The sequence below is a fragment of the Euprymna scolopes genome, chromosome 3 (assembly GCF_053919585.1).
Source record: "Euprymna scolopes isolate OS-2025 chromosome 3, ASM5391958v1, whole genome shotgun sequence".
NCBI classification, from domain to species: Eukaryota; Metazoa; Mollusca; class Cephalopoda; order Sepiida; family Sepiolidae; genus Euprymna; species Euprymna scolopes.
In genome coordinates, this window is record NC_136484.1 from 125253004 (window position 1) to 125275503 (window position 22500).

The window sequence follows — 22500 nt, forward strand, 5'->3', positions numbered from 1 at the left end:
TAAAAAAATGACTTTTTTTTCTATCATAAAAATGATTATCATTGTCAGCTAAATATATATTAAAAAAAATGACTTTTTTTCTATCATAAAAATGATTATCATTGTAAGCTAAATATATATTTAAAAAAATGTTTTTTTTTCTATCATAAAAATGATTATCAATGTCAGCTAAATATATATTAAAAAAAATGACTTTTTTTTCTATCATAAAAATGATTATCATTGTCAGCTAAATATATATTTAAAAAAATGACTTTTTTTTCTATCATAAAAATGATTATCATTGTCAGCTAAATATATATTTAAAAAAATGACTTTTTTTTCTATCATAAAAATGATTATCATTGTCAGCTAAATATATATTAAAAAAAATGACTTTTTTTCTATCATAAAAATGATTATCATTGTCAGCTAAATATATATTTTAAAAAAATTACTTTTTTTTCTATCATAAAAATGATTATCATTGTTAGCTAAATATATATTTAAAAAAATGACTTTTTTTTCTATCATAAAAATGATTATCATTGTCAGCTAAATATATATTAAAAAAAATGACTTTTTTTCTATCATAAAAATGATTATCATTGTCAGCTAAATATATATTAAAAAAAATGACTTTTTTTTCTATCATAAAAATGATTATCATTGTCAGCTAAATATATATTAAAAAAATGACTTTTTTTCTATCATAAAAATGATTATCATTGTTAGCTAAATATATATTTAAAAAAATGTTTTTTTTTCTATCATAAAAATGATTATCAATGTCAGCTAAATATATATTAAAAAAAATGACTTTTTTTTCTATCATAAAAATGATTATCATTGTCAGCTAAATATATATTTAAAAAAATGACTTTTTTTTCTATCATAAAAATGATTATCATTGTCAGCTAAATATATATTAAAAAAAATGACTTTTTTTTCTATCATAAAAATGATTATCATTGTCAGCTAAATATATATTAAAAAAAATGACTTTTTTTCTATCATAAAAATGATTATCATTGTCAGCTAAATATATATTTTAAAAAAATTACTTTTTTTTCTATCATAAAAATGATTATCATTGTTAGCTAAATATATATTTAAAAAAATGACTTTTTTTTCTATCATAAAAATGATTATCATTGTCAGCTAAATATATATTAAAAAAAATGACTTTTTTTTCTATCATAAAAATGATTATCATTGTCAGCTAAATATATATTAAAAAAAATGACTTTTTTTCTATCATAAAAATGATTATCATTGTCAGCTAAATATATATTTAAAAAAATTGACTTTTTTATATCATAAAAATGATTATCAATGTCAGCTAAATATATATTAAAAAAAATGACTTTTTTTCTATCATAAAAATGATTATCATTGTCAGCTAAATATATATTAAAAAAATTGACTTTTTTTATATCATAAAAATGATTGTCATTGTCAGCTAAATATATATTAAAAAAAAATGACTTTTTTTTCTATCATAAAAATGATTATCATTGTCAGCTAAATATATATTAAAAAAAATGACTTTTTTTGTATCATAAAAATGATTATCATTGTCAGCTAAATATATATTAAAAAAAATTGACTTTTTTTTCTATCATAAAAATGATTATCATTGTCAGCTAAATATATATAAAAAAAAATGACTTTTTTTCTATCATAAAAATGATTATCATTGTCAGCTAAATATATATTAAAAAAAATGACTTTTTTCTATCATAAAAATGATTATCAATGTCAGCTAAATATATATTAAAAAAAATGACTTTTTTCTATCATAAAAATGATTATCATTGTCAGCTAAATATATATTTTAAAAAAATTACTTTTTTGATATCATAAAAATGATTATCATTGCCAGCTAAATATATATTTAAAAAAAAAATGACTTTTTTTCTATCATAAAAAGGATTATCATTGTCAGCTAAATATATATTAAAAAAAATTAATGATTATCATTGCCAGCTAAATATATATTTAAAAAAAATGACTTTTTTTTCTATCATAAAAATGATTATCATTGTCAGCTAAATATATATTAAAAAAAAATGACTTTTTTTTCTATCATAAAAATGATTATCATTGTCAGCTAAATATATATTTAAAAAAAAATGACTTTTTTTTCTATCATAAAAATGATTATCATTGTCAGCTAAATATATATTTAAAAACAAATGACTTTTTTTCTATCATAAAAATGATTATCATTGTCAGCTAAATATATATTTTTAAAAAAATGACTTTTTTTTCTATCATAAAAATGATTATCATTGTCAGCTAAATATATATTTAAAAAAATTACTTTTTTGTATCATAAAAATGATTATCATTGTCAGCTAAATATATATTTACAAAAAAATGAAACAAATATGTCTCTTTATCTATTTACAATCGCATCGATTCTTTTTCAACAATAACGAATCTCTGTGTTCTTACCGTAAGTATAATTGTCAGTTGGACATTCTTCAAATCAATAAAACGAATGTCACTTTTTTAAATGCATTTATTTAAAACCAGCAGGCCGCCTGGCGTTGCCCGGTCATAAAATACATATGAATATTATATTTTAATTCATACTGAAACTGAGACATGTGCATGCGAGTATTATGTTTTTTCTCAGCAGTTCATTTCTTCTGAATAAAAAAAGAATACTCGAGCTGAGATCGAAACCAAAATCCAAAGACAGTACATCAAGTCCATATCCAGAGCACATAGAATCAACACCGGCATGCCTCCAGGATCGATATTAACACACACACTCTTCCATTAGGCCAGTTTGATACGATCTTGAAAAAAGGTGTTTTCAAAACAACTTATTCTTAACATAAGGAATCTTACATGTGAACCCTTCACTCATGCGCATTCATGAAACAGTTAACAAACATAAAAATCCGATGAGCCCCACGTATCCATTCATATATATTTTGACCCCTTAGTAGCCTCCCTCCCCCATTTTTTTTATTTATTTAATTAATTTTTTTTTTTTTTGATGAAAACCGATCAAAAAATTTTCCACATGTCTGAATATCTCATATAGCAAATTTCAAGTCTATAGATCCAAAATTTTTGGAGAATATAGGTTGTGAAGTGTCCTCACACACACACACACACACACACACACACACACACACACACACACACACACACACACACACACACACATTGTTTACATTAGCAGCATAACACTAATCATCAATCACCATCTTTGCTGATTGAACGATCTCATCCTTTTAAATGTGTGTGAAAGGTGATAACGTACGAACGAACATGAAATGGCTTAGCATATTATTATGTAATGTTAACTGCAAAAAAAAAAAAAAAAAATAGAAGAAAAAATACTATGCCTGTGCATTAATCTAAACTTTTTATCTGAGAGAAAAGATACGATAGTTATATAAAGAAATTGGTAGATATTCCATAACTAGTAAATTTGTTTAGCAGCCTTTTGTGCAAAACCCTATTCAATGGCTTTGATTTGGATTACCAGTGTTCTTCAAAGTGTCGACTACAGACAGTTGTGCTTTCCGTATACATGTCAACAAATAATCTCAGGATATGATTTGTTTTACTTTTGCAAAGGAATCACCACTTATCAAGGCCTAGAGGCCACTTGAGGATAAAGGTTAAAGAGTGTACAGTAGTCAAAAGGATAATATCATAGTAATCTGCCCAAATCCCTACATAGTACCCCAGTAGTTGTTGCCCCTGATAGTAGCCCCCTACACCAAAGTGGCAATTTGCCTTGTTGTCTGGGGTGAAAATGTAATAAAAAAAAATTTTTTTTAAATCGTTAGAAGTGTAAATTTGATAAATTGGATTAATTAAGAGGAACGGCTCATCAAGAACTTATTTACATTGGACTTGAAGACGGCCATATTGTAGTGAGCTGGAAAGCAGGTGTGCATTTCTTAGAAAAAAGCTTTGTTCATGCAATCTACGTTTAGGTTTAGGCACAGATAAAGAGTGGGGGAAATTATTGATAGTGTTTACAGACAAACGAGCGTTTCTCGTGAATGTTTGGCAAGGGGCGGGGGACCATAGATTGGAGCTCAGACAAGCACTTGCCATGATATTTCAAAGGTAATGAATATCAAGAAGTTGATTTCAGTTTATATATTAGAGGCACGCCAGCATTGATTCTAAATATTTCCAACCTTTGCATATAAGCAAGTACTTTTTTTTTAAACTTATCCAAGAGAAAGGATTCGATAGTTACAGAGCCATCGCCAAATATTTCATAGCTAATAAGTTTGTTGAGCAAACTTTTGTGTCAGACCCTATTGAAGCTCTTTGATATATCAAGGGCTATTGTTCTAACTACAAAGCTTCTTAAAATTAAAAATTATTTTCTTTAAAGGAACCTTACTTAAAATTTGTGATTTTTCCAATCTGTTTCCATTTCACGAATTTGATTTGGGAGATAAATACTGAATATTTGGAAAAGTGTGTGTCTTAATATCGATCCTTGATCCGGTGTTGATTCTATGTGCTCTGGATATGAACAACTATTTTTAAAAACTTATCCAGAAGAAGTGTTTCGAAAGTTGCAAAGACATTGCTAGATATTTCAAAGCTAATAAGTTTGTGGAGCAATCTTATTGTGCCAGACCTTATCGAAGGCGTTTTATATGTCAAATGTTATTTTTCTAGAAATGCATTTTGTCCAAAGATTTGCAATATTACAGTTAGCACATCAGCAGTTGACCTTAAAGCATAAAAAGCTCATTGAAGCCAGAGTTACAAGGTTGCCCACCCCTGCTTTTGTTTCTTAGTCCTTATATTTTATCAGCGATGGTTCTGACGTTTTCTTGGTCGGCTGTTTTTTTTTTGTTAATTTTGAGTGGGTGCCGTGCAGAGATTTTCAATCCTCTCATTGTATTCATCATCATTCAACTGCCAATCTATGCATCTCATTAAACCTCATCCTGGGATTTTTGTTAGCTGGTGACTCAATTGTTAAAAAGAGGAATGAGTTGATGTGTTGCCCAGGCGGCTTGGAAAGCTGGTGACGAATACTGGCGCCCAAACTGAATTCTAAATAGAACCCCATTGCTATGCATTTTTGTATCATATTGATTTTTTTGTAAGAATTATACTTTAGTAATAAATTACAAGCACTTAATAATACGAATGTACTTTCCAATCATCGTAGATTACTAATACCTTAGTCAGAAAAAGTTTGTGCAATAAAACTACAGTAATTCGCCATCGTCGTCGTCATCATCATGTCCATTTTACATGCTGACATGTGTTCAACAGCTTTTAGAAACTAACTTCCAAAATAACCTATCTCTAATCAGGTCTTTATTTATCCCTCTTTCTCTCAAGTGCATGCTTATAACTTTTTCCTGTGTTTCCCCTTGGTCTATACCTGCCAACTGACCCTACTACCTCAACTGTTTCACATCTACTAATCCAAGAACTCTCATCCATTCTTTCAATGTGATCATATCACCGAAATATCTAGCTCTGTACACATCTCACTGTACTCTCCAGATCATAATATTCCTCTGAGATCACCAGATCTAAGCCTGTCTTCAAGACCCGCATCACACATCATTCGTACCATTCTCATATAATTTCTCTCCATGCAACGCATGTCCTCAATTTACATTGACCAAGTTTCACTTTCCTACATCATCGCATTGCATACACATTTCTGATATGCTTTTTCGACAGCAATAACACTCTGCTACTTAGTAATGGCAGATGTTTCTGAACTTACGCCATCCACTCTTAACTTTCATAATCACACGAGCATTTGTCTTATCTGTGTTCTAATGGTAATAAAACTTCTGAACATATCATTCCTATATAATTTTCGCTTATGCAACACATGTCCTCAACTCTCACTGGCCAGGTTCCACTTCCATACATCATTACACTAGTACATATACCTGAAAAAAACCTTCTCTTGGTCGACAGCGGTAATGCTCTGCTAGTTATTAATGGCAGAGGTTCCCTAACCTTATTTCATCCATTCTTCATTTTTGCAATCAAACTAGCACCTGCTTCTCTCTGTACTCCAATGATATCAAAAACGTAACCAAACTTTGGAACATTCGCAATATCTTTGCCATCCAATAACACTTTATCCACATCAACATCTCCATCGTCTTACACTTCTTGCACACAAACTGATCATTATCTCTCAAACTATCTGCAATTCCAATGCATTTATTTGTGTACCGAATGCTTTTTTTTTTTAGAAAGGAGTCATCACTTATTAAGGCCTGAAGGCCACTTAAGGATAAGGGTTAATAAGTGTACAGTTGTCATTGGGACAACAGAGTAGTAACTGTTAGTAGTGGGAATTTGGAATAATTTGATTATTTAAGGGGGCAGATCAGCAAAAACTTGTTTACATTGGATTTGAAGCTAACCAATTGTAGTCAGCTGGAAAGCAGGCCAGTAGAACAGAGTTCCACAGGCAGGCAGTTCTAGAAGCTTTGTTTCAAGTATCACAAGCAACTCCCTATTCACAAAATAAGCAAGCATTTTCACAATTTACAAATAGGGCTAGGACAACAGCATATTCTTTTCACTATTTTGACCCTCGAGTTTGTATCCGTTAATATCTTATATGCTTTTATATAGAATGATGTGGTTCTTGGTTGATTAACTGTGTCTGTGTCGGATATATATTCGAGAGTCAAAATAATGATAAGAATATTATGTTATCATAGACCTATTTACAAATCTCATATTCAAACCGTGGCATTAAAGAGAATTATAACTTGTGAACTTTTATGCCACATAACAAAAAAAACACGAACTGCTTCGTAATTTGCTCTAGTTATTTTCATAGTTATTAAGTACTATATATATATATATATATATTTAACTACTTCCTGCACCCAGCCCCACATATGCACTCAATGAACTTGTTTTTATGCTCCATATCTTCTTGAAATGTATACACTTGACATTCTGTCAAATGTTAATATTAGCAAATTTTTCTACAGTTTACCTTTATAGTTACATTGATTTTCAAGCGGATAATAAATAACATTGATTTTTTATTGGTTAATAATATTAATAGATCTATCAACAACGTTAATCGAAAAAAAGGAGATTAATGTGTTTTGGACAAGTTTCTCAGCTACCAGTCTCCAGCTGTGTAAAGAAATTATATCAAGAAAATTGCATTCAAGAAAGACAAAGACAACAACCATTTTTGTACATTCTTCCGTTCTTTTTCGTTCTTATGATTTGTTAAAATGAAAAACGTCTAAGGATAGGACTATGTAAAATTTGGTTTTAAAAGAAGATTAGGCCTGAAGACGCCACTTCTCTAAAGGAGTTGCAGCAGAAACATGGCTGCGCATATGTAGCCAATAATGTTTGTATAATTGTATAAATAAATATACGGTATATATATATATATATATATATATATATATATATATATATATATATATATATATATATATATAGAGAGAGAGAGAGAGAGAGAGAGAGAGAGACCTCTCGGATACAGATACCTATTGAGCTTATTATATATCTACAGTACTGTGGGCATAGTTCTTTTAAAAGTATTAATACATTAAAATAAACTGCTCTTTAGACTCCAGGTCTAATTCTCTCTATAAAATATAATATGTGCGTGTGTGTGTGTGTGTGTGTGTGTGTGTGTGTGTGTGTGTGTGTGTGTGTGCACGCGCGCGCGCGCCCGTGTGACCTTGTCAGTTTGTCTGTATGCGGAATGATGTCTAACAAACTACTCTGTCAACTTTTGGTCTACAGACTTGAAACTTGATACATTGGATATTTGGACCTGTGGAACAAATTCGATTTGGTTTTTAGCTGGAAAAAAATAGCTGCTAAAGGGTCAAAACTGAGAAAAATTGAAACCTGGTAGGCGTAAGTCAACTTAACGTGTTACTTCTACACATACCCCAATATACATTTCATGCTTTAACAAGATTATTTTTGAAATTTTTATATGTATATGGACTTCATTCAAATGATAACGAATAATTCTGGAGGACTATATGTTTTGGTTCCGATTCTCGTTGATGTCACCAAGTTATATTTTTATTTTTTTTACTTTTGAAATCACTCCTATCTATTAGGTACAATACAATAATCAATAGAGAATTGTCTCAATAATAATAAATACAAAATCAGCATAAATCAAAATATCATATAAAGTGTATTTTACGACCGGGTAACGCTGGACAGCATGCTAGTATATTATAGTATATTTATTTATTTATACACATATTATTAGCTACATATGTGTATAAATGTTTCTGTTGCAACTCCTTTAGAGAAGCATCTATATATATATATATATATATATATATATATATATATATATATATATATATATATAGCAGGCCGCCCGGAATTGCCCGGTCATAAAATACGCTTAAATATGAGATTTTGATTAATGCAGATTTTGTATTTATTATTACTAGCGAGACCTGTGGAAATTTTGCAGGGGACTCATTCATATGTAATGTATTGATGTTGGCATTCTGTAAATGGAGATGCTCTAATATTATTGTAGCTCTTTTGTTAAAACTGCAAAAGTATTCATTAAGCTACCATGGGCGTAAAGAACACTTAAATATATTTTAATTCTTGCAGATTTCGTATATATTATTATAGAGTTAATGTTCTATCGATTTTTACCTATTATAACGTTACAATTCCCAAAATAAAAAAGATATATCCATATGACTTGAGTGCATCAGCTTGAATCGAAACCGAAACCAAAATGTATGATATATATATATATATATATATATATATATATATATATATATATATATATATATATATAAACTTGAGTTCCTTTAGCTACAATCAAAACCGAAACCAAAACATATGAAGAAATGGAAGTCCATAACAATTAAACGACAGTCACTCGGATGTAAGCATAACGCACAAAATAAATAACACACACGCTATCCTATTAATTTATAGATATTATATTGGACCCAATATATAGTAATGATTTAAAAAGTTTTAAAAAATATGACTTGTACGCCACCGCCGAAAATCGAACCGAAAGCGTTGAGCTTACAATTTAATTTTTCCTTTGACATTAATGCCTGAGCTATGACGACATGTTTGCTGTAAGGCTAAAAATTAACACATGAATCAATAGCTATTACGTTACGCTTGCATATTCATAATGCTGTCATTCGACCTTAACCTGGCAAATTCCATTTTTTTAATTTTCACACTTTTACATCGATTTTCCTCGGTTAAAGCCCAAATATAAAGTTTCACACGGGTTTGAATACCCTATATATCAAGTTTCATGTCTGTAGACTAAAAACTGACAGGAGTTTGGTTGGAAAAATATTTTAAGAAAATATGTATATGCATACATATATATATATATATATATATATAGAAAAAAGTTTGTGTTTACTATGACCATTTTACGCAAATATTACACAACTATAAATTATTTAGAATATCTGCATGAATATTATTACACGTAATAGTTAACTAAAGATGATCATCCTATCAGAAAATCGAAAATTAATTAAAATGAATGTTTAAAAGAATATGCAAATTAGCTAGATCTCTTGCAGATGAATGCAATTCCATAACACATATACAACAGAGTTGTATTTTCTTTTTAAATAAATAGAAAAAAGGGGTTTAAATATGACTATTAATGCACAAAAACAAGTTTATAGGAGTATAGCTATAAAGTTGAGCTTTTTTCAGACTTAGAAAAGATGCACCTGAACAAGGTCGGAGGTTACATCGGCCAAAACGTTGTGAAAATTACCAACCAAAATAAGTGTAGTAGTTCGAATACTCTAAATAGTACAGATAGCTGAATAGATAAATATGCATTACATGTTATATATAGTGATATATAGACTGCATATTATATATATATATGGTGATATATAGACTGCATGTTATATATATATAGTGATATATAGACTGCATGTTATATATAGTGATATATAGACTGCATGTTATATATAGTGATATATAGACTGCATGTTATATATAGTGATATATAGACTACATGTTATATATATATAGTGATATATAGACTGCATGTTATATATATATGGTGATATATAGACTGCATGTTATATATAGTGATATATAGACTACATGTTATATATAGTGATATATAGACTACATGTTATATATAGTGATATATAGACTGCATGTTATATATATATGGTGATATATAGACTGCATGTTATATATAGTGATATATAGATTGCATGTAATATATACTGATATATAGACTGCATGTAATATATAGTGATATATAGACTACATGTTATATATAGTTATATATAGACTGCATGTTATATATATATGGTGATATATAGACTGCATGTTATATATATATGGTGATATATAGACTGCATGTTATATATATATATAGTGATATACAGACTGCATGATATATAGTGATATATAGACTGCATGATATATAGTGATATATAGACTGCATGATATATAGTGATATACTAACTGCATGTTATGTATGTAGTGATATATAGACTGCATGTAATATATAGTGATATATAGACTACATGTTATATATGTAGTGATATATAGACTGCATGTTATATATAGTGATATATAGACTGCATTTAATATATATATAGTTATATATAGACTGTATGTTATATATAGTGATATATAAATTGCACGTGACATATAGTGATATATAGACTGCATGTTATATATATAGTGATATACAGACTGCCTGTTATGTATGTAGTGATATATAGACTGCATGTAATATATAGTGATATATAGACTGCATGATATATAGTGATATACAGACTGCATGTTATGTATGTAGTGATATATAGACTGCATGTAATATATAGTGATATATAGACTGCATTTAATATATATATAGTTATATATAGACTGTATGTTATATATAGTGATATATAAACTGCACGTTACATATAGTGATATATAGACTGCATGTTATATATATAGTGATATACAGACTGCATGTTATATATATAGTGATATATAAACTGCACGTTACATATAGTGATATATAGACTGCATGTTATATATATATAGTGATATATAGACTACATGTTATATATAGTGATATATAGACTGTATGGTATATATATATACACACACATATATATATATAGTGATATATAGACTGCATGTTATAGATAGTTATATATAAACTGGACGTTATATATAGTGATATATAGACTACACGTTATATATAGTGATATATAGACGGCATGTTATATATATAGTGATATATAGACTGCATATTATATATAGTGATATACAGACTGTAGGGTGTATATAGTGATATATAGACTGCATGTTATATATAGTGATACATAGACTGCATGTTATGTATATCCAAATATAGACTGCGTGTTATATTTATAGTGATATACAGACTGTATGGTGTATATAGTGATATACAGATTGCATGTTATATATAATGATATATAGACTGTACGTTATATATAGTTATATATAGACTGCACATTATATATTGTGATATATAGACTGCATGTTATACATAGTGATATATAGACTGCATGTTATACATAGTGATATATAGACTGTATGGTGTAGTGATATATAGACTGCATGTTATATATCGTGATATATAGACTGCATTTTATACATAGTGATACATAGACTGCATGTTATGTATATCCATATATAGACTGCGTGTTATATTTATAGTGATATACAGACTGCACATTATACATAGTGATATATAGACTGCATGTTATACATAGTGATATATAGACTGCATGTTATATATGTAGTGATATACAGACTGCATGTAATATATAGTGATATATAGACTGCATGTAATATATAGTGATATATAGACTGCATGTTATATATAGTGATATATAGACTGCATGTTATATATATGGTGATATATAGACTGCATATTATATATATATGGTGATATATAGACTGCATGTTATATATATATGGTGATATATAGACTGCATATTATATATATATGGTGATATATAGACTGCATGTTATATAGTGATATATAGACTGCATGTTATATATGTAGTGATATATAGACTGCATGTAATATATAGTGATAGACTGCATGTTATATATAGTGATATATAGACTACATGTTATATATAGTGATATATAGACTGCATGTTATATATATATGGTGATATATAGACTGCATGTTATATATATGGTGATATATAGACTGCATGTTATATATATATGGTGATATATAGACTGCATGTTATATATATATAGTGATATATAGACTGCATGTTATATATATAGTGATATATAGACTGCATGTTATATATGTAGTGATATATAGACTGCATGGAATATATAATGATATATAGACTACATGTTATATATATATGGTGATATATAGACTGCATGTTATATATAGTGATATATAAACTGCACGTTACATATAGTGATATATAGACTGCACGTTATATGTATAGTGATTTTTTTTTTTACATAGGCATCACCACATTATAAAGGCCAAGAGGCCACTCAAGGATAAGGGTTAAAGAGTGTACAGTAGAAATTGGACAATATAGTAATCATTAGTAATGAAAATTTGGTAAATTTGATAACTTATACGGAACGGCTCATCAAGTACTTATTTACGTTAGACTTGAAGACAATCATATTGTAGTCAGCCGGAAAGCAGGAAAACGGAAGACAATTCCACAGGCGTGCAGTTCTAAGAAAGAAGCTTTGTTCATGGAATCTACGTTTAGGTTTAGGCACAGATAAAGAGATGGGGGAATTATTGATAGTGTTTACAGCTAGACGAGTGTTTCTTGTGAAAGTTTGGCGAGGGGGGACCATAGATCGAAGCTCAGTCGAACACTTTCCATGAAAATAACGATACATCAGAGACAAACTAGCAACATCTCTTCTGTAAGATAGAGGTTGCAAGGAAGAGAAAAGGACATCTCCTACGAGGCTACGAAGTCTATTTTGAACTCTATCAAGACATGACAAGTCCTTTCTAGCAGCTCCTGCCCAGGATATAAAGACTGCATGTTATATATATAGTGATATATAGACTGCATGTAATATATAGTAATATATAGACTGCATTTAATATATAGTGATATATAGACTGCATGTTATATATATATAGTGATATACAGACTCCATGTTATATATAGTGATATATAGACTGCATTTTATATATTTAGTGATATATAAACTGCACGTTATATATAGTGATATATAGACTGCATGTTAGATAAAGTGATATATAGACTGCATGTTATACATAGTGATATATAGACCGCATGTTATATATAGTGATATAGACTGCATGTTATATATAGTAATATATAGACTGCATGTTATATATAGTGATATATAGACTGCATGTTACGTATAGTCATATATAGACTGCATGTTATATATATATATAGTAATATACAGACTGCCTGTTATATATAGTGATATATAGAAAGCATGTTATATATAGTGATATATAGACTACATGTTATATATAGTGATATATAGAAAGCATGTTATATATAGTGATATATAGAAAGCATGTTATATATAGTGATATATAGAAAGCATGTTATATATAGTAATATATAGACTGCATGTTATACATACTGATATACTGACTGCATGTTATATATAGTGATATATAAACTGCATTTTATATATTTAGTGATATATATATACTGCACGTTATATATAGTGATATATAGACTACATGTTATATATATATATATATATACATATATATATAGTGATATATAGACTGCATGTTATATATACTGATATATAAACTGGACGTTATATATAGTGATATATAGACTACACGTTATATATAGTGATATATAGACTACATGTTATATATAGTGATATATAGACTGCATATTATATATAGTTATATACAGACTGTATGGTGTATATAGTGATATATAGACTGCATGTTATATATAGTGATATATAGACTGCATTTTATACATAGTGATACATAGACTGCATGTTATGTATATCGATATATAGACTGTGTGTTATATTTATAGTGATATACAGACTGTATGGTGTATATAGTGATATACAGACTGCATGTTATATATAATGATATATAGACTGTACGTTATATATAGTGATATATAGACTGCACTTTATATATTGTGATATATAGACTGCACGTTATACATAGTGATATATAGACTGCATGTTATTTATGTTGATATATAGAATGCATGTTATGTATAGTGATATATAGGCTGCATGTTATATATAGTTATATATAGACAAACAAAAAAGAACAAATCGAGTTATATATTTATCAATGTTTCGTCTTTATTTCCATACTTCCTCTGGATGAAGTGATATATATATATATATATATATATATATATATATATATATATATATATATATATATATATATATATATATATACTGCATGTTATATATAGTGATATATAATCTGCCTGTTATACGGATATGTAGATTCAGTAGGTAGAAAGATAAATAGATACAAGTACACACAGACGATTCGAGAAATGTTTAGATAGATACGCTTTCAAATTTACACGTACCGAAATGTTACAAGAACTCTACGTAAAACAGACAAAGGTCACAGTTTTCATAACACTAACAATTACAATTAACTAATAATCAGAATGTTAGCATCACTAGTCGTATTAGATGCATGTAAGAGAATTATATGATTCTTTTAAATATACACAACTTAAGAAAACTAAATTTTCCCAAACTAAAAATTAGTCAAATAATTGTCGCTTATTTATAATTAAACATATGAAACAAAAATAAATCGCAGAAAAATATTTATTATTAATGTCTCCTTCGCAGAACAAAAATGCTATATAAAAAAAATGACGTAAATTGATCAAGTAGTTTTTTGTATATATATAGAATATTCTTTTTAATGATTTTTAACGATTTTTTATAGGAAATTGTAACCATCATGAAGCTAATTTTGATCTCGATAGTTCGAATTGAGTTGTCTTCATCTATTCATAAAACAAGGCGGATCACAACATAATCCCTCGCTTTGTCATATTATTTGTTTTTTTTTTAGTTAAAAATATCTACTTGATAAATTTATGTGATTTTTTGGAATATGACATCTTCATTCCGTGGTAGGTAAATACATCGTAAATATTTTTGTGTATTTTGCCATGAAAATAATTTTTGTAGTGTCTACTTATATAAATAAAAAGGTCGTAATACAGTTTGTGTTGCCGGCTTAAAGTCGGAAACTATCCAGGATGCACTTACAAACCTTACATCATACTATTCAGTGTGATACCCTCCTTCCGACTTGGTTATGGTAAAAGAAATACTATAATATTCATTGGGTCAACAGGGACCAAATTAGTGCAGGAGGGAGAGGGGGTAAATTACTTTCTTTCATTCTTACTGATAGTTGTTTAAAAAACAACACTGACACTAGATTGAACAATCAGCCTTCTTTTTCTTTCATGCTTTCTTTTTACTTTCTTTCAATTATATTGTCGAAGAAAGAGACAGAAAGAGAGAGGGAGAGATGGCGCAGTCTTGGGGGGAAATAGATAGGTCAGTGGCGGAAGAGGGAACAGAGAGAGATTGAAAGAAAGAGGTAGAGAGAGAAGGGGAAGTTAAGGGGAGACGTATATAGAGAAGGATTCCTTCTCAGAAGGAACAGTTGAAACGAGAGAGACAGACAGACAGAAGTTTTAAAAGAAAGATGTTAGAAACACGTTTTTTTTTTTTGTTTTTTTTTTAATTCTTCTAATTTGTTAGCCATGCTCCCGGACAACGCCAGGTAACTCTACACGTAAAAAATAAGTATATCGTTAGAGATTCGAGAAAATGACAAAAATTTTTTTTTTTTTTTTTAAATACCTTTAGAACGTGTTAAACGGTTATTGTTTATTAACAGAATGTCTTTGATGTGTCTCCCTGCTTTTGTTTTCCTATTTTATATTTAAGGTTTGGTAAGTCCAGTCAAACAAATTCTGAGATAGAAGCAAAGAGTGTGTCGGGGGCGGGTGGCGCAGAAGAGGACTAAGAGAATGGCTAAAGTATAGAGAAGGAAAGAATTGATGAAAAAAAAAAAGAGGAAGTAAAGATGAAAAGTATAGATATGGACAAACAGAGAGAGAGAGAGAGAGAGAGAGAGAGAGAGAGAGAGAGAGAGAGGTCTTTCTAAAATATCAGCAGCAGCAGTACCGACGTCACGATCGGCAGGAGGCGGCGTTGAAGTCATTCCCCATTCCTGATAGCATCAAGGTCAATCTAATAAAAATCCTTGGCAGAAAACATGAATGAAAGGCAGTTTTGAACAGGAAAGAGGCTCCTTCTTAGTTAAGACAACAAACAAGAGAACGTAGACGAACGTAAAAACCCAGATAACACCGAAAATGAGTGGAAGATAAAAACTGCATCTTTCTAAGAAGCAACACATCTCACAGACACACACGCACAGAATACCACACTTACTATATTCGCATCAATTAAAATCCACAATTTACTACTACTACTACTACTACTACTACTACTACTACTACTACTACTTACACACACACACACACACACACATATATATAACGCAGATTCACACACACACACGTGTATATATATATATATATATATATATATATATATATATATATATATGAGTATGTGTGTGTTTCAGTCAAATTTTTTGGATTTCTTCATTCATGCACACACGCGCATATATACACACAACACACGTGTACGTGTATATATATATATATTCGAAAATAAACTGTGATAATAAATGCAATAAGGCGCTTTATGATTGCACATATACACGCGATCGTATCGTGTGTCTGTGTAAAAAAAAAAAAAAAAAAAAAAAAAAAAAAAAAAACTTCTCTAAAATACTCACCGTAAGCGATGGTAAGTCCGCTACGACTCCCTCTAAAGCAGTTTTAAGCTCCGAAATGTCTGCGGCAACTTCCAGACTCTGTTGAAGTTCCTGCAATATAAGATAAAAGATGCAGATTTACCGAAAAGCACCTGATTTACGTGGCATCCAAAGTCAACCGGTAGCTCCGAGGTTGCCATCGATTATGTCGTCCTCCATCGACTAGCAGTGCATGATCTGCTTATCAATGCCACCAAAGCTTGCCTTATTATAGCATCGAATTCTTGCTGCTCGTACATCACATAACAAACAAACGGACACGCTTCTTTATATATATATATATATATATATATATATATATATATATATATATATGTGTGTGTGTATATACACACACACATGTAATCAAATTTCTAATTTTCGTTTAATTGTCTTTGAACTGCGAAATGAGTTTCATTTGAAGACCAAATAATTGCATTTTTAAAAATGAAATTGATTTTATAAATCACACACACACACACACACACACACACACACACACACACACACACACACACACACACAATTCCAGGTTAGTATTTTTCAGAGGTGGAACAACTAATAAATTTAACGAGGTCCATACAAAAGTGCTCAATACCGAATTATACGGCATAATCACGTTCACACACTGGTTCCCGCTGGATCACCGGTTAAACAACGTTGAGCATGTTCAGTACTAAATGGGTAACCATTTGAAACTTGCAGGTGCTGTATGTGCTCTCCTCCGCTTATCTCGGCATTGTTTCCAGTCGTCCTGGTCTTCTCCTTGCCACTGGACCCAAACAGTGTTGATTCAGGAGAGGCATGGTTGGAGATTGCACAACCATTGCCTCACAATTACACGCGCAGCTGCCCCTACAGGGGATGTCTTTTGTCTTTTTTTTTTATTTATTTTACATAAGCCTTTATATGTCGCAACACATTCCTGAGCATGTTTCGTCAGCCAGTTACAAGTAATTAGAGACCTCTTCAGGCGATATTGCTTATACAAAAGTAGTCTGAAGCAATTCTACTTGGTATAAGCAGCATCACCTGGAGAGGTCTCTAGTTACTTGTAACTGGCTGACCGAAACATGCTCATGAATGTGTAACGGCATATAAAGGCTTATGTAAAATAAATATAAAAGATACGAGATGCTTTCAATAAATTTCCAGACATTTTTTGTATGGGCACTTTTATTGATAGTACGCACAAGAAACTCTAGTCCCCTTCAAAGTAATCTCCTCCGGCTGTAATGCACTTGCTTTACCGTCCCATCAACTTCTGGAAGGCCCCATAGAAGTCCTCTTGTATCAATGACCCTCATCACAGCCTTTTTCATCTCCTCAATTGTCTCATAGCCACAGCCTTTAATAGTTTCTTTGAGCTTAGTGAATAATCAAAAGTCACAGGGAACAAAGTTTTGGATTATAGGGAGGGTGAGGAACTGTATTGATGCCCATCTTGGTTAAATAGTCTGTGATAAGAATAGAACACCCATGGGACAAACTTTTCGCAAATCTCCTGCATCTTTAGTTCCACACGAATAATTGTGTGTACAGTTCCCACATTGACATCAAACTGTGCACTCTATAGACACATGATGGTCCTTATCCATGAAATTCTTTATTTGGCCAATCAACTCTGGTGTTTTGACCTCCTTACTCCTCTTACATCACTCATCATCCCTGACAGACTCCCTGCCTTCCTTGAATCTCTTATGCCATTCAAAAACTGAAGCTCTATTCATGCAAAATGAGCTATATACATATATATATATGGACTCACAGTAATAAATTTCCTATATATATATATATATATATATATATATGAGAACAATAGGAATGGGAAATGAATTCACAAGAACTATATATTGGTGAATATAGATTGGTTCATTTATTCAATAAGGAAATACAAACAATTAGTTAGGGGATAGAAGGGACTCTTTATGCCAAGGCATTTCGAAGCCTAATGCTTCTCATCAGAAGAGTAGAGAAGATGCTAGGTAACATAGTGGGGATGTGGTGTCTAGCGGGGGATTCATTAGGAACGAAATAGGTCAATTAAAATTATATATGATGTTGGGGGGAGTTTTATCGAAGGAGGAGCGTATTATATAGAGTGTAATGTAGAAAGACTATGATAAAGAATACACCTTTCTACATTATAATGCGCTCCTCCTTTATCTAGAATTCGATAAAACTCCCCCAAACATCATATATAATTTTAATTGATCTATTTCGTTCCTAATGAATCCCACGCTAGACGCCACATCCCCACTATGTTACCCATCATCTTCTCTACTCTTCTTATGAGAAGCATTAGCTTCGAAATGCCTTGGCATAAAGAGTCCCTTCGATTTTCTAATTGTTTGTATTCTCTTATTGAATAAATGAACCAATCTATATTCACCAATATATAGTTTTTGTGACTTCATTTCCCATTCCTATTGTTCTCCTATATAAGCTCTAATGATACTTGTTGAGCTTTATATTGTCCAGATAAGTCTCCTCTTATAGAATTGAGCTCACTCTTTTCTTCTAACGAACTAAGCTATATATATATATATATATATATATATATATATATATATAATAAAAATCTTGTCACTGAAAATTAATTCAAATTTTAAAAAACCCTTACAAACCTATAAGAAAGAAAGGTTTACAAAAGTTTAATTATCTGACAACGAGTACAAATAAACATGGAAAACCTTATTCCATGGAGTTTCGAGAATAGAATTCTCACCAGAGGGAAAAGGTTTGCAAAATATACAATAAATTTAGCATGTTAACGCATTCAAGGAAACTAACAATATGAAATTAAAAAAACATAACAGTTTTGCACCGCTTTTATTTCCTCTTATGAATATTAAAATCAAGATATAATGATATCATACCCCATTCCAATTTTGATCAAATTGTATGACGTGATTGTGATTCTAGAAAATATAAGGCATAAGCTCAAGGAGTCTTAAGAGGAGGGAATCTTAATTAATTGGTACCCAGTGACAAATAAATCAAATTTAATGTAAATCTGAAATGTTTAAATTTTCAAGTGAAAAGTTGTGCCTATGGTATGCCTCCTAAAAAAAAAAAACATTAAAATACTCCAAAAGAAAGTGGCATTTCAGAAATATTTATTAATTCACTTTTAATACTTACGAGGGGTGTGCAATAAGTAATGCCCCTGACCCACTTCCAGTTGTCTGATCTAGCTGAAATTTTGCATGTGCAATGATTTATATCTCTACGGGTTATGTGGCAAATTACAGCTCTGAACTAATTGTGGTTTCTGTTTTACAGGTGTTTGAACTGAGTCAGGTGTGAAATGGAGCCTGTTGAATGTCGAGCAGTGATCCGGTTTTTGTATTTGAAAGGATGCACACCACAGGAGACTTTTGATGAAATGAAAGAAACTTATGGTGATAATGCCTCATCATTGTAAAACGCTGGCATCGTGAATTCAAACATGGCTGGAAGTCTGTGGAAACAGCTCCCAGACATGGTCACCCCCCCCCTTCTGCCATTGATGAGGCATTTGTCCGTCAAGTTGAGGCTGCCATTTTGGAAGATCGGCACATTACTATTCGCCAAATAGCCCAAGATGTCAAGATTAGTACAGGGTCTGTGGAAACTATCATTCATGACCATTTGCATATGCATAAGGTGTCTGCCAGATGGATTCCCAGGTTGCTCACACCATTCCAGAAGCGAGAACGCGTCGAATGCTCAAGGATGAATTTGGAGATGTGCCAAGGAAATGAGTCTAAGTTTGTCAAAAGACTGATTACACAGGATGAAACCTGGGTCGATCACTATGATCCAGAGACCAAAGCCCAGTCAATGCAGTGGAAGCACTTGGACTCACCACCTCCAAAGAAGGCAAGAGTGCAGCCCTCCACTGGCAAGGTCATGCTCACAGTCTTCTGGGACCAGGACGGAGTAATGATAACAGATTTCCTGGCAAAGGGTACCACAATTACAGGAGCCTATTATGCTTTACTTTTGAGGAAATTAAGGGAAGCTATCAAAATCAAGAGGCGGGGCAAGATGAGCAAAGTTACCCTCCTCCTGCAGGACAACGCTCCGGTCCACAACTCGCATGTTGCCAGATCAGAAGCACAGGCATGTGATTATGAAATCCTTCCCCATCCTCCCTACTCTCCTGACCTTGCACCCTCTGACTTTTAACTCTTCCCAGCCATGAAGTCACGTCGTGGTTGGAGGACCAACCTGGAGTGTTCTACAAAAACGGTCTCCAGAGCTGCATAAAACGATGGGAGAAATGCATATCTCTGAGTGGTTCCTATGTAAAGAAAGACTAATAACTGTGCCAAAATTCGTTGCTCTACTGCTACGGGAAGTGGGTCAGGGGCAATACTTATTGCATGCTATCGTATTGTAAAATTTTTTAAAAATTTGAAAGTATCTAAATTTTCACTAAGAGTCTCCCCATGAAACTCAACCAAACTAAATACAGCCAACATTGCTACCCTTTACACTTGATCTCTGTGTTCGAAAATTCATGGTGATCTGTCAATTGCTTACTGTCCAAATATATAGACAAATACACATATCTACACCTTATACCAATGGAAATGTAAAAACTTTGATGAGATTACAATATTTGTAGGTCCCACATCAGAAAAAAAAAAGTTGCTCAAAAACATAAAATCTAATTATCCTGCATTTTATAATAAAAACAATGTTTAGATGTTTGTATATAGCTAACTGCTAATATATATGTGTGTGTGTGTGTGTGTGTGTGTGTGTGTGTGTGTGTGTGTGTGTGTGTGTGTGTGTGTGTGTTAGAAAAGATAAGGAGACAAGGATTAAAGTTACCCCAGAAACTTTATTACAGTACCTTGTCAATAAGGTTAAGCACGATTACAATAAGTGAAAGAGAAGTTAGGGAGGGACCTCCTTAGGCCATAGCATTTCAAAGTTAAATGCTTCTCCTCAGAAAAGGAGTAAAAATCAGCATTATATGCAAAATAGACCACAGAGACATTTTAGATTACAAATGGAAAGTTAGGGGTGGAAAATATAAGAATGAGGGTGGGGGTGGATGAGAGCATTTATAAAATTTCAAAGGCAAAAAATCTTAACTCATTCCTCTTAATCGGGTAGAAGTTTATCCATCCGGAGAGTATAGTTGAAAAAATGTTCACATTCTCTCTCTCTCTCTCTCTCTCTCTCTCTCTCTCTCTCTCTCTCTCTCTCTCTCTATATATATATATATATATATATATATATATATATATATATATATATATATATATATATACTAGCAAAAGTACCCGTCGTTGACTGGGTTCAAAAACAGCCTACAGAAAATGGACTCTGATTTATGAAATTATGATAGGTTATGAAAAGGAAGGGTTGTAATGAGATAGCTTCGAATTTGGGGGTATCAAAACCAAAGCAAAATATGATGAAAGTAAAAATAAAATAGATAAACTCCATAATTTATTATACCATACCTGTTCACACTGAAACACTTATCACAATATTCTGTGGATCTATATTAAAAAACCTTGTTAAACTTTGTGATATATTTCCATTCTATGGAGGTCAGGCATGAACGAACACCCCATAATTTTTATTATACCATATTTCTTCAAACTGAA

At 30.9% G+C, this 22500-nt stretch overlaps 1 protein-coding gene across 18 annotated transcripts in view; it reads right to left on the minus strand.

Annotated features, from left to right (window-relative positions):
- The window catches only part of LOC145258350 (cGMP-dependent 3',5'-cyclic phosphodiesterase-like), an 889144-nt gene that overhangs the window by 630408 nt on the left and 236236 nt on the right, over positions 1–22500 (minus strand). For all 18 annotated transcript variants that reach the window (XM_080116605.1, XM_080116606.1, XM_080116604.1 and 15 more), the window contains exon 2: positions 16871–16960. In XM_080116605.1, coding sequence (XP_079972731.1) covers positions 16871–16960 — 90 coding nt within the window. The remainder of the gene's footprint in view (positions 1–16870; positions 16961–22500) is intronic.